Source organism: Asparagus officinalis, chromosome 2 (genome assembly GCF_001876935.1).
Source record: "Asparagus officinalis chromosome 2, Aspof.V1, whole genome shotgun sequence".
NCBI lineage: Eukaryota > Viridiplantae > Streptophyta > Magnoliopsida > Asparagales > Asparagaceae > Asparagus > Asparagus officinalis.
The window spans coordinates 84,034,995-84,048,343 of record NC_033795.1 but is presented as its reverse complement, the minus strand read 5'-3'; the positions used below and the strand labels follow the sequence as shown (position 1 = coordinate 84,048,343).

The following is a 13,349-nucleotide window of genomic DNA, read 5'->3' as shown; positions in this document are numbered from 1 at the left end:
TCGGAGGAGTAAGGCTGTGTCAGGTCGTTATAACCTCATGTTGAAACTCTTAAAATGCATCACAGATGAAGCGGAGAAGAATACCCACTGACATGAAAGTGAAAAGTTCAATGAACAATTATAAGACAGCCAGTTCTATGTATCAGTTTGTCAAGCAACCGGAAATATCCAAAGTGTGTTTGAAATGAGAATGTTAGAATAGGATGAGTAATCAAAAAGCATGCAAGATGTTAGGGGTAATAGAATTACCATTCTACTTGTCAGTTATGGAATTGAAATCTAGATAACTGGTTCAGGAGATGTGGAGAGAAAGGAGAGTTAGCTTCACTTGATATGAATGGCTTGGACATTTGCAGTGGAGATGAATGTGCACTGCTAGGATTATAATTGAAGGATACCAAAAGAATCGGGAAGGGGGGATACCGGTTGCATTTCAATTTCAGTATAGCAAATTCCCCTTATTATGGTTGAATAAAGAAAGGATGCATGCAAATGATTAAAAAGTTTTGGGACAAAGGCTATTAGATCTTTCCAATATAAACCTACAATATATGGTTGTTCCTATAACAGTTTCATTGTTGGGCATTTCTATACCCAATGTTTTAAATGTCGGATGTCGGGTTGGACGGCTAAAATTCATGTCGGATAGCGGAAATCAGGGATATGTCGGGGGGCATGAAAAAATATCAGATTGCCTATAACAGTTTTAGTGTTGGGCATTTCTATACCCAATGTTTTAAATATCGGATGTTAGGTTTATGTTGAACGACTAAAATTCATGTAGGATAGTGAAAATCGGGGATATATCGGGGGCATGAAAAAATATCAGATTGCCATATCGGATGGTTTGCATGTGTAATATAAATATCATAAATAAAAACTAAACATACTTAATAAATTATATTGTCTAGAGTCTAGACATATAGCAAAAGTAAATAACTTATGATGCTTAGAGTTGATATTGAAGGAAAAAGGGTAAGAAAAAAGGAGCCCGATTTTGGTAGTTAAGGAGAGAGAAAAGATCGTGTGGAAGGAACAACTCGGAGAAGAGATATTTGCTGGGAACTTTTCCCCCTTCTCTTGTATTGTATTATTTCTTAACATTCTCTTGTATTGTATTATTTCTTAACATTTTCTTCACCTGTATCTTGTATGTCTCATTCCTTCTTTTAAATTGTGAATTCATGATTGGCTTTTCTCTTAATATAAAAAATATATATTAAAATTTAGACATCTCTTTCAACGTTGCTTTTCAGTAAAGAAAGATAAAAATATATCTAGATAATGTTGCTTTACAGTAAAGAAAGATAAAAATATATCTAGATGGGCATATGCTATTCTTCCCTGAATAATGTCACCTGCCCTCTTATTGCTTTTCTGATGCGGAAGTACGTTGTAGTCCATGTATTCCAGTTTCGATTTTTCTTTTTATTTTTACTATGACAGGAGGATTATCGAGTTGTAATCATTGGACAATGGCCTACTTTCTCTGAGCACAACAGTTTATTTTTATTATATTTTATGTTATGCTTCTTATTCTTTTAAATTGTCCTCTTCTTAAATGGTTGCATTTGAAATTGAGAAAGTATGAGTAAATGTAAAAGATGTTTATTCGAATACTCACTTTTTACTTAATTGTTACAGTTATTGAGACCAAGGATGGAACCATCTCTGTAGCTTCTGCATTTCCCGGCCACCATGAAGGTAATACTAATGCTTTTTCCTCTGTTTGTGACGGAAAAGCTGGAAGCTTTCTTCTAACTCTATCAGTTGTTGAATGCTGTTTAGAACATGCTTTCTTATCGTGTGGTCTCTTTCATCATCAGCTGTTCAGGACAGAGATCACAAGTTCTTATCAAAAGCCATTGATGAAGCATATAGTGGAGTTGATTGCAGTGATGGAGGCCCTTTTGGGGCAGTGATAGTTCGTAACGATGAAGTTGTTGTGAGCTGTCATAATATGGTTTTGAAGAACATGGATCCTACTGCTCATGCTGAGGTGACCGCAATTAGGGAGGTACGTTGCAAGGTTACCTTATTTATTTTTCTTCTCATGTCATTTTATCAGTCAACGTAAACCATTCAATTAGATTTTATGCATGATGTGAGAATGCTTTAGTAGTAGTTTTGATATATTTCTCGTTGGGCATAACTAAGTGAACAATCTATTGACAGCTTGTTAACCATGATCTATAGTTGTTTACTTTTGTACGTATTTTCTAGTAAAATTTCTACTGTGTTGATGCTCGTGAACAAACAGTCGATGGGGGTTGCAGAGTTGCTGGATCGTCGAGATGTTGAATCATCGAGAGGGGGCCGCTTTCCTTCTTTGATTTTATGCCTGATTCTTAGAGCTCGGAACGGACGAGCGACCTGTACATGCAAGAATCGTGGGAGTGGGGCTTATTTCTCCCGTGGTACCTCTGACGGTCAAGTCAGCTACCGGACTTGGGTGGGGTGAAGGAAGAATAGTGTATCCTCCCCAAAATAAAGTGTAGTTTTTAAGTAGTAAGGAGAATCCAACTTCTTTTCATGACGAATAGCATATGTATTTATATAGGATGCCAAGGGCCGAATCGACATCTAGTGAGAATGCAGTTTATGATGATGACGAGGGGTGAGCTGGAGGCTGAGTCACCCTCTGCTCGATACGTGTCGATTGGTGAGTGACGTGGAGTCACTTTTGTGGTATGGGGAATCAGCAGCCGTCGAGGCTTGTCGACGAGTGACGTGGGGTCATTTCTGTGGTATGGGGAATCTACAGCCGTTGAGGCTTGTCGACGAGTGACGTGAGGTCACTTCTGTAGTATGGAGAATCAGCAGCCGTCGAGGTTTGTCAACGAGTGACGTGGAGTCACTTCTGTGGTATGGGGAACCCGCAACCGCCAAGTCTTGTCAATGAGCGACGAGAAGTCACTTCAGTGTCGCAGGGAACCCTCAGCCGACAAGGTTCCAGATGGCTGAGGACGGAGACATAATGATGATCATAAAAGGTTAAATAATACTAAGAAGAAATATTCCGAGTCGTCCTTGGGAAAAGTGTCGGTTGATCGATTGGGTAATCATCTTTTGCTCGGCTGAGTCCGCTCTTCGAGTCGTCTTGGAATGAAGTCGACTCGACCAAACCTGCTCTCGGGATATCATATATATGGGGAACAGGGAACACCCTATAACAATCAGCCCCTTTCGCTTGGATGCAGTTGTGACCGTATGCAAGGAAAAAACAAATGAGCAGAGACTGAATAGAACTGATTTTGTCAGATGACAGCGAGTCTTCAGACGGCACGGATGAGGAAACGACAACTGTCATTCCGCTATTGGAAGGGGGGACTGAAGCCCCTGAGATGCCTGCTCCTGCTGATGCTGGTGCTCTGGGCCAAGAGGCTTCGGTAACTGCTGATGCGACCGCTCCATCTCCTGAGACCCTCGCGGGTTAAGAAAAATAAATAAGAATGAGTCATGTTTCCCTTCTTTTTTATCAGTCATTGTCATTGGTATTTTTGACTTTGTAAATAAGAAGAGCTAATGAAGAAATAAATTCATTTCGAGTGTTTTAAACTATAAGAAGAGCTAATGAAGAAATAAATTCATTTCGAGTGTTTTAAACTCTTGAATTTTTCTTGTTCCTGCTCGATTGAAAGGTGATACGAAATAAATTCATTTCGAGTGTTTTAAACTCTTGAATTTTTCTTGTTCCTGCTCGATTGAAAGGTGATACAGGAATTGACCTTGAAGTTGAGTGCCCAGGCTAAAAAGAGTCGACGAGGTCTTCCATTTTCCCTTAGGACTGAGAGGCGACTTTGGGAGTCGGTCAAATGGTTGTGTCTTGGTTTTATCATGAGGAGGTACCGATGACTTTTCTTCGACTGAGGAGTCGGGTGCCTAGCTGACTAGGTCTTCTATTTTTTCCTAGGGTCGAGAGACGACTATGGGAGTCGGTCAAAGGGTTGTGCCTTGGTTTTATCCTGAGGAGATACCGAGGACTTTTCATTGACTGAGGAGTCGGGTGTCTAGCTGACTAGGTCTTCCATTTTTCAGTTATTATGGTGACGCAAAAGTTTGGCTAAAGCCGTTTCATCAGATATATTATCAATTATCTAAGGCGTGCATTCTTCATAGGGAATTTTCAACATTCAAGAGATTAAACTGAAATCTTAAAGGAAATACCGTCGTATGTGTTCAATGTTCCATTGATGACTGAGGATTCGTCCATCTGGAGCTCTCAACCGATAGGTGCCGGCTCTAAGTTCCTCCATAACAGTGTAGGGTCCCTCCCAATTGGGAGCCACCTTCGGAGGAGATTGGTCCACTCTTGCTCAGAACCTGTCATTTTTTTCTCAAAAAGAGAAAAGTAGCCCCACGGTGGACGTCAAACTGTTGATGCTTGGAATCACACAGCCCCACGATGGGCGTCAAACTGTTGATGCTCGTAAATAAACAGTTGATAGGGGTTATCGAGTTACTGGATCGTCGAGATGTTGAATCGTCGAGAGGGGGCCGCTTTCCTTCTTCGACTTTATGCCTGGTTCTTAGAGCTCGGGACGGACGGACCACCTGCACACACAAGAATCGTGGGGGTACGGGGCTTGTTTCCCCGTGGTACCTCCGATAGTCAAGTCAGCTATCGGACTTGGGTGGGGTGAAGGAAGAATAGTGTATCCTCCCAAAAATAAAAGGTGTAGTTTTTAAGTAGTAAGGAGAATCCAACCAATATGTAACTAGAGAATTTTTTTAGGTTCAGGAGTGATGGAGAGACCGAACCTCTTTTCAGGATGAATAAGGTCTGTATTTATATAGGATGCCAAGGGCAGAATAGACACTTAGTGAGTGTGCGGTCTAGGATGGTGGTGAGGGGTGAGCTGAAGGCTGAATCACCCTTTGCTCTATACGTGTCGATTTGCGAGTGATGGAAGGTCACTTCAGTGATATGGGGCACCCGCAGCCGTCAAGTCTTATCGATGAGCGGCGAGAAGTCACTTCAGTGTCGCAGGGAACCCTCAGCCGACAAGGTTCCAGTGGCTGAGGACGGAGACATAATGATGATCATAAAAAGTTAAATAATGCTGAGAAGAAATGGTCTGAGCTGCCCTTGGGAGGAGTGTCGGCTAATTGCTAAGCAGTAATCTTTTGTTATGAAGAGGTTCGACTGAGTCCGCCTTTCGAGTCGTCTTTAAGGAATAGAGTCTTTCAAGTGAGGGAGTGACGGCTCACGGGACAATATATTCCTGAAGAATAGGGGATACCCCATAACATACTGGATTTTGTTACATGAACTTTCTGTATTAAGTCTGAGCATTAGAGCATTATACTCACAAAAAAAGGAGATGGTAGTGAAGTTGATGCTTCTAATATGCTTGGTCATTATTAAATTAGTTTCTGGCGGTGAAAAGAAATCTTAGATCCCATATTTATTTAGTAAAATTAGTTACTCACTTATATGCTCTGTGCCACAAATTCTCGGCTGGAGCTTCATTCTTTTTTGGCATGCTGGAGTATTAATTCACTTCATCGTTCACTAAACAGCAAGTGCTAGAGAGATGTAATGCAAGATACCATAAACACGTGTTCATATGTTCTAATAAGTGAGGAACACTGCTTAGAGCTTGTTGTTGCAATGCAAATAATAGTACATATACAGTTATACATACATGTAAGTTTATGCAGAAGTGTCCCCTAAGTTTTCATGTACCAGAGAGTGTGCTTTGTCACATATTCCATTTGCACAGTACCTCAATGGATTGGTCCTTTGATGCAGGCTTGTAAGAAACTAGGACAACTGGAGCTTTCTGATTGTGAAATTTATGCTTCCTGTGAGCCATGTCCAATGTGTTTTGGTGCAATTCATCTTTCTCGAATTAAGGTACTTCTCTTAACATTCTAGCTTTTTTACTTCACTGAAATCATCTGAACGGATTTAACCCGGTCAGTTTTACTTTGCTTACACAATGCAGAGGCTGGTATATGGAGCAAAGGCAGAAGCAGCAATAGCTATTGGTTTCGATGATTTTATAGCTGATGCGCTGAGAGGCACAGGATATTACCAGAAAGCTCAGATGGAGATTAAACGAGCTGATGGCAACGGGGCCATCATCGCTGAACAAGTCTTTGAAAATACCAAGGAGAAGTTTAGGATGTACTGACAGAGGCTCCCACTGCTGGCATGAAAAGAAAAAAAGTACCTGAAATTCAATGTTCTGATGATGATGAAAGGATTGAGAACAACTCTAAATAAACATTCGATCTGTTGATATTTCTGATTCTCTCTGATTATTGTCTTACTTTTAAGGGAAATCAATTTCTTTGAGGTATATTCATGGATTCCCTTAATATTTTTACTGATGATGATGATGATGATGATGATGATGGTGATGGAAGGGCGAAACATAATTCTAGCTCTTTCTGGTTACTGGACTCATTTTAAGTCGATTCTTAACCAAGATCGATCCTCCTACATTGCACGCTTCTTATTCAGGAACGCATGATACTTTTTTTTCACAATTCATGAAACGTGCATCTCTTCCGTTGAGGATTACCTGCTGATGTTCATCGATTATGTTCCGCATTGATCTTGCAACGATTCTCCATGTCGAGTTGGAGGACTGCTGGGCAAAACTGGACCGTGCTCATAATGCAGGATTTCATCACAAATGCTGTAATAAAAAGATATTGATTCTTTTCTTTAATCACCACGGCCACGCTCTTCATCTTGAGCAAAAGATGCGTGCGCTTCTGTTAAATAAATAGAAAACTTTCCGTGAAACGTCCAATTATGAGAAGGCAACTACTTGGACAAACAACGACTCTCAAAGAACTCTAAAGTTCAACTCTAAAGTCAAGACCCGCGAACCGGAGGCGTTAGGGTTTGGGTTCAGAGAAGCACCGTCGAATCCCTCCTCAGGTCAGGGAAATCCTCCTCGTAGAACGCTTCGTCGTCGTCCTATAAATACTGCTCGTCGGAGAGTTCATCGCCGGTGGTCGCCATTGACTATGGCTGGGGTTTGGGTTTCCGGGCGAAGCGGCGGGGTTTTTCGATTTATTTATCTGTTTGTTTATTTATTTATTTACAGAGCGGGCCACGCGGGGATCGTTATTTTTAATTGGGCTGTGGACCAACAAGCTTTTGCGGGCTCGGGCTGAAACAAGCTTTAATAAGGCCCAACCGGGGGAAAGGAGCAAGGCTGACCGGGCGGTGAAGAGAACGAAAGCTCACCGCTTCATTCAAATTTCAAAAAAAAAAGAAGAAGAGGACCGTTGGGATCCCCCCACGAGAGAAAGCGTGAGCAGAGCGTGAAGAAGGCCAGGGAGGAGCTCTCTCACTGAACTTAATGAAACGGGAAACGAAATTTTGAAGCTGAATCCGTTTGATTTCAATAAAAGTTTCGGCATGAGACGCCACGGGTTCCAGCTCCCTCTTCATCACCTCCAGGTTCTGCCATTACTCCTCGATCCCCCTCTTTGTTTACTTTTTTTTTTCATAAAATCAATTAAGCGTTTAACCGAAATCCAAAACGATCCAAGTTCTTGTGACAATTTAAATTTTTTACGCGTTTGGATCCCTGCAGATTGTTGGTGCGGTGATGTTCACTTTCCTAGTTGCTGCCTTCTACGTGTTCCTTGGACCTTATCTCGGTAACAAAGTTGCCGAAAGCATAACGCTTTCGCTCTTCTCCTTCTCGGTAACAATAAATCCACCCCCCTAATTTTTCACATTAACGTGGATCCCAGTTATCGAACCGAATCTTTTTTCTCTTGCTCCAGGCTTTTTCCGTGGTGATGTTATACATAAGGTGTACCTGGATCGATCCGTCCGATAGAACGAGCATCAGAAGAAGAAAGAGAGCGAAATCTAAAGGGCTCTCTAAGTTCAGTTACAAGTTCATTCTGTACCAGGTTGTCGCGAGGTTCTTCAGAAGGCTCGAACGTAAGATCCTCAAGAGCTGCATCAGGAGAAAGTATTTGGATCCCTGGAATTCCGCTGCTAAAATGGAGCCTCTTCTGCCTTTCCCTCTTGTTGACGTGGACGATGCCGTCCCGCCTTATATGAAAGACGAGGAAATTACATTTTGCTCACTTTGCGACTTTGAGGTTAGTACGCATGGATAAAAGCCTTGGACAAATTTTCAAAACCAACATCTTTCCACATTTAATCTCAAAAAAGACCCATTTTGAAGTTATTTCCAAAAACCGACCTGGTTTCAGCCTTGACGTTGAACTCCCGTGAAGTTTAGCAAAGCTGCCGTGAAGTTCATAGTTTAAAAAAAGTTTTTGAACTATGAAACTTCATGAGAGTTGAACTCTCGTGAAGTTTAGCAGCTTTACTAAGCTTCACGGGAGTTCAACTCTCGTGAAGTTTTCTGAAGTTTTTTTTTCAAAAACCGACCTGGTTTCAGCGCCAACCAGGTTAAAATATTGTTGAAAGGGGTCTTTTTTGGGGATTAAATGTGGAAAGAGGTTGGTTTTGAAAATTTGTCCTAAAAGCCTTTTCTAATTCGACCGTGCAAACATGAGAGCAAAACGCAAATATTTTATTTTACGGTTTCAACTTCAGTTCTGTCTTTTGTTGTTCCAATTGCCTCCACGTAGTGTTATCAGCTCACAAGGTGCAGTGTGAGGTGCGAACACACACACATGAATGCTCCCACAAAGCCATCCTGGCATAACCCCGCCTGCAAGCACGGGCACACACACACCCGCAAACACAAACATACATACATATGTATGTAGCATACATGCAGGCATGCATACACACACATAAACATCTCCCAACAATATTACAACATACCCAACAGCGCAGCTTCATTCCCAGACACTGAAAACAACAAATAGCAACCAGCCCCGTTAACATTTTACACATCCACCCTCCCATCAGTGTCATACACATGTGCATTACCTATTCCGACTCTTCACTAGCCAAGCCATGTATTCCCATATCATCAGACTGTGTTTGGCGACCCGTCTAAAACTGGGCTGGGATCAGTCCTTGGCCAGTTTTATCCTAAGCCAGATCTAAAAGGGACTAGGGGAGGGGTGCCTGGATGGTCCAAAGTAGAACAAGTTTAGTGGCTAAAATTTGCCCTACAAAAACTGGGCCAATTCTCCCCACCCCACCCCACAAAAAAAAAATCCAAAACCGGGCTAGGTTCTGTCCATAACCAGTAGGTTTGGGTCTATCTGGTACATGAATCAAATTAAGGTCATGGATACATGATAGACAATGAGTAAGAACTATAGAAAAAATGATCTAATTCCATAAAAAACTTATGAATTAAGTTGTTATGCTATCGCATCATAAGAGGTGAAAGTGATTGATTGTTTATATCTCAATCGGATCTAGAGATCTTCCTTCTGCTTGTCTTAAATAATGAAGAACTTCTTACGCAGATAGTGAAGAACTTCTTACACAGATAGTGAAAAAAAATTACATGAGCATTTTTCTCCTTGATAACCGTCCAAATTGGACTACTCAAATTATCAAATTTAAGTTAGCTGATGATGGGGAAAAAGTCCTTATTTTTATTCCATTGTTGTATGTCTCATTTGGCGTTTAGAGGGGAATACTTGTTGATCTGCGACTACCTTTTCTCCAAACCATAAGACGGAGGAGATGCGATTGAATGGTTCACATGGATGTTCCTCAACAGAAGCCTGTCCCTAATCCTTTGTGGACTACAGCCTGGTTCACTACAAGAACCAGCCAGTTTGATCTGCTCCCAGTTCAAATACCATTTGATCTGGTTGCATTCTATGCCATGCATCCTAATCCTATTAGTATTTGGACCAACAAATTACTACAGTTGAACCTAATTTCGCATAGCATTTGGACCAACATTACTACAGTTGCATTCTATACATAGCATTCTCATACCGTTTTGGATGATACACGCTATATAACTAGCTATACGAAATATCCCTAAAACAAAATTACCTATGATTTCACAACTGGAATAGTATTCATTTGTTTATTTATTTATTTGTGAAGAAAGTTAGAAGTAAGCGCTCCCTCTTTCTCAAACTTCCTCTTGCAGGTTAAATTGCACAGCAAACATTGTAAAACCTGTAATCGGTGTGTTGATGGGTTTGATCATCATTGCAGGGTAAGAAGACTGGAAACTTGTTCATATAGCCACACAGACTTATACGTGCATAGCCATAACTAAGCTTATCTTTGTTACAGTGGTTAAACAACTGCATTGGAAGAAAGAACTACACTACTTTCATCCTTTTAATGGTTTTCATTTTGCTTATGGTAAGTAGGATTTTAACTTCTGCAAGCAAAATAAACTTTTAGATACCTCTATGACTTTGTTGTTGTTATTTGACTTCACTAAGATGGAAAGTTATCTAAGTCAAAGGGCTTCTCCTGCAGCTCACAATGGAATTTGGGACTGCAGTTGCCATCTTTGTTCGCTGCTTTAGAGACAGCAATGGAATATCACAAGAACTTGAAAAGAAACTCCACGCCAAGTTTCCTAAAGGGGTGCTTCCATCAGTAGCAGTTAGTTGCTCCTTTCTTTCTTTCTTTCTTTTTTCTTCTTTCTTTTTGGGGGTTCAAACTCTCTTCTTTCATGATTTGATCAAGCGCTGATACTTAAGATTCCATGTTTTTTCAATTCTTTTGCAGGTATTACTAGCACTGTTGACATTTTATAGTTCTTTTGCACTCGGGCAGCTCTTCTTTTTTCATGTGGTACTCATTAGAAAGGTACTATTAATCAAACGATGACATATACGCACACAGTTTGTTTTTCCTGTGGTTGACAGTAATGAAGTTTGCTATATTTTGTGAATGTTGTTTGACAATTCAAGCATCAACAAAATGAAACCATGTTGGATTTTAGAAATTATGTACTGAAACCCTAACTGAAGGCTACAAACTTGACCTCATTAACAGTGGTCGAATGCACTGGATAGAAATCAATCTCAATGTCCTTTACTGACAAAATACTGTCTAGAAATTTTAAACCTCGAGAATAATAACAAATGGTGCTTCTACATCATTCTCATTGGCGTAGCTTGAACTTTCACCTATATGTGAAGGCTAGTTTGCTGTCTAAGATGTCTCTTTGACTTGTATGATTCCTGAAAGATGAGATTATCAATACCGTCCTATTATCTTTATACAGATATTTTTGTCGGTTTAATAATTTGGAGGGTTATCTCACTATAGTACCACTTAGCAAGAAAATGATTGGTAGTTCTCTCTATGATGATTCCAATAATCGGAAGAATAGGTATAGTTCAATCTTCAAAGCTGCATTGCCAATTTTTGCAGGGAATGGGAACATATGATTACATCCTAGCGATGAGAGAAGAGAGCCAACTACTGGATCTTTCTGATGACTCTGATTCTGATCTATCTTCTGATGAAAGCATTGATCTGGACTCGCCAGATAAATCGTCCTACTTCTCTCGATTCTTTTGCAGAAGGCAAAACATGGATCAGGTAATGTACTACCTTATTCATCAAAACTGCACAAATGATACTTTCATCTCATTTTAAGTTCGTAAAGCATATTATGTTTATGACTACCAGACTACTAGAAGCCTATCCTTAACACTTGTCAAAGACTCTACTCCCTCCGCCTCAGACAAGAAGCATGAAGTCCGAATCGACCCGTGGAAGTTAATAATGATGAGCAAAGAGAAAGCAATGGTGGCAGCAGAGAGAGCTAGGGAAAAAATTATGAGGCAGAAGTCACAACCGACACGCTCACCATTAAAACCATTGCCATTGGAGACAAAGAGAGGACCCTCGACGAACCTGGAAGTCAAACGAGTTGCTGAGGTGACGCCAGTTGTTTCAAATAGTGGGAGGTTCTCAAGTCCAAGGAGGAGGTTTTCTGGTTCTCCATCACCAAGGCCTCAGAAGTACAGGAATAACTTTGATTTGAAGCTGATTGAGGTATCGAGGGAGCTCGATACCTATATCTCTAAGCAGGTGTTATGCTCTGCTTTGAAGAAGGGTGGAGAAAATGAGGCTTCTCCGAGATAGCTTTTTAAATTAAATCTATATATTTCTTTTTCTGATCTAAATTCTCAGCCTCTGAGAAGGGTTGGGCTTCTTGTTGATGTATATTCAGAGATCCAGGTCTGTTTTTGTTATGATATGGGTATGTAGATCAAGTGATAGAACATGATTGATTCACTATATGAAAGAAGACGCAGACCTTTATCTTATATTTTGCTTAAATTTCTTGAGCACATCTCTCATTCATCCTTACCATGACAAAAACTTCCCTAGTACACAGATAAAGCTCATGAGCGTATTAATTGTTCTTTTGGTGGCGAAGTATGTGCTATTTCTCATAATAACAACAGTGGGTAAATTTCCTAGTTCACAAAAAGATAGAAAACTTGTATCGTTTTTCTTTGTATAGGCAAGCTAATTTGAATTCTTATGAGGTGTTTTTTTTTCCATTATGAATATCCGATCCTGCGCTGAGGCTGACTCCCTCTAGTCAGGTTTCAACAAATAAAAGAATTCAGTTTTTATCCAGCGGCTAACAGATATAGTTCACTGAAATTCCATTCGCAAGATCAACTTGTAAATCCTACTTGGAATATTTATGCACCATAAATTCAATAAGAGATACTTTCCTGGATAAATAAACACAAATCAGAGACACCCGACAAATGGAGAACCAATCCAAACAAGAAAAGGCGGAAGAAAGATTCACGAGACATTATTTTCAGATAAAAGAAACATCCTTTACAAAGAATTATTTCAGATCACAGCGACTTGAGTTCAACGGCATTACCAGTTGACAGGTTCGTGCCATAACCTTGCTGTCTTAAATTTTCAGCTGCATAACAAACTGAAGAATGAACAGGAACGTCTCCCCTCAGAGGCTCACAAGATTCAGGTAACACCAAGTTAGAGTATCCTTCAATATTCAAACACTTCCATGGAGCGCTATCAGATGTCACATTAAGCAACACATTAGCCAGACAAATACCACTAAAACTATCCCCCTGTATACCCTCCAAAAGCCCAGCAACACTAATATCCGACCCCACAACATCTCTTATTGTGATCTTATCAATCAAAGGAAGAGCATTCACATCAAACTTCTCATCTGGGTGCTCACCAAACTCTCCGGTTATCCTGACAGCAACCTCAACGCTACTCATGGTGATGTCAGATATGTAAATATTACGAATATATCCACCACGGCCAGGGGAAGTCTTGATACGAACCCCATGTTTCGAGTTGGAGAAATGAAGGCCCTTGGCGATGACTTCTGAAATGCCACCTGACATCTCACTGCCGATGGCAATGCCTGCACCCTGACCGCTGGATCCAGCAAGGCGAAGGATGGTGATGTTGGAGCTTGGACGAGCAAAGGAGA

The 13,349-nt window shown here is 40.6% G+C and overlaps 3 protein-coding genes across 4 annotated transcripts in view; 2 read left to right on the top strand and 1 right to left on the bottom strand.

Annotated features, from left to right (window-relative positions):
- Positions 1 to 6,321, top strand: part of LOC109831943 (guanine deaminase-like) — a 7,367-nt gene extending 1,046 nt beyond the window's left edge. Inside the window, exons 2-5 of the mRNA XM_020399430.1 lie at positions 1,645 to 1,704; positions 1,827 to 2,017; positions 5,756 to 5,860; positions 5,952 to 6,321. Of these exons, the coding sequence (XP_020255019.1) occupies positions 1,645 to 1,704; positions 1,827 to 2,017; positions 5,756 to 5,860; positions 5,952 to 6,140 (545 nt within the window). The 3' untranslated portion in view covers positions 6,141 to 6,321. The remainder of the gene's footprint in view (positions 1 to 1,644; positions 1,705 to 1,826; positions 2,018 to 5,755; positions 5,861 to 5,951) is intronic.
- LOC109831942 (protein S-acyltransferase 18) lies at positions 7,119 to 12,177 on the top strand. 2 transcript variants are annotated; one of them, XM_020399428.1, is made up of 10 exons: positions 7,119 to 7,426; positions 7,563 to 7,676; positions 7,759 to 8,085; positions 10,026 to 10,094; positions 10,175 to 10,246; positions 10,367 to 10,495; positions 10,622 to 10,702; positions 11,273 to 11,443; positions 11,534 to 11,990; positions 12,039 to 12,177. In XM_020399428.1, coding segments are annotated over exons 1-10 (1,464 nt in total). In that variant the 5' UTR covers positions 7,119 to 7,384; the 3' UTR covers positions 12,041 to 12,177. The 2 variants fall into 2 exon arrangements, with proteins under 2 accessions (XP_020255017.1, XP_020255018.1); XM_020399429.1 differs by having other exon boundaries at positions 7,160 to 7,426; positions 11,534 to 12,177.
- LOC109831944 (probable polygalacturonase) overlaps positions 12,664 to 13,349 on the bottom strand; it is a 4,147-nt gene continuing 3,461 nt past the window's right edge. Inside the window, exon 7 of the mRNA XM_020399431.1 lies at positions 12,664 to 13,349. This exon is cut by the window's right edge and continues 32 nt beyond it. Coding sequence (XP_020255020.1) covers positions 12,730 to 13,349 — 620 coding nt within the window. The 3' untranslated portion in view covers positions 12,664 to 12,729.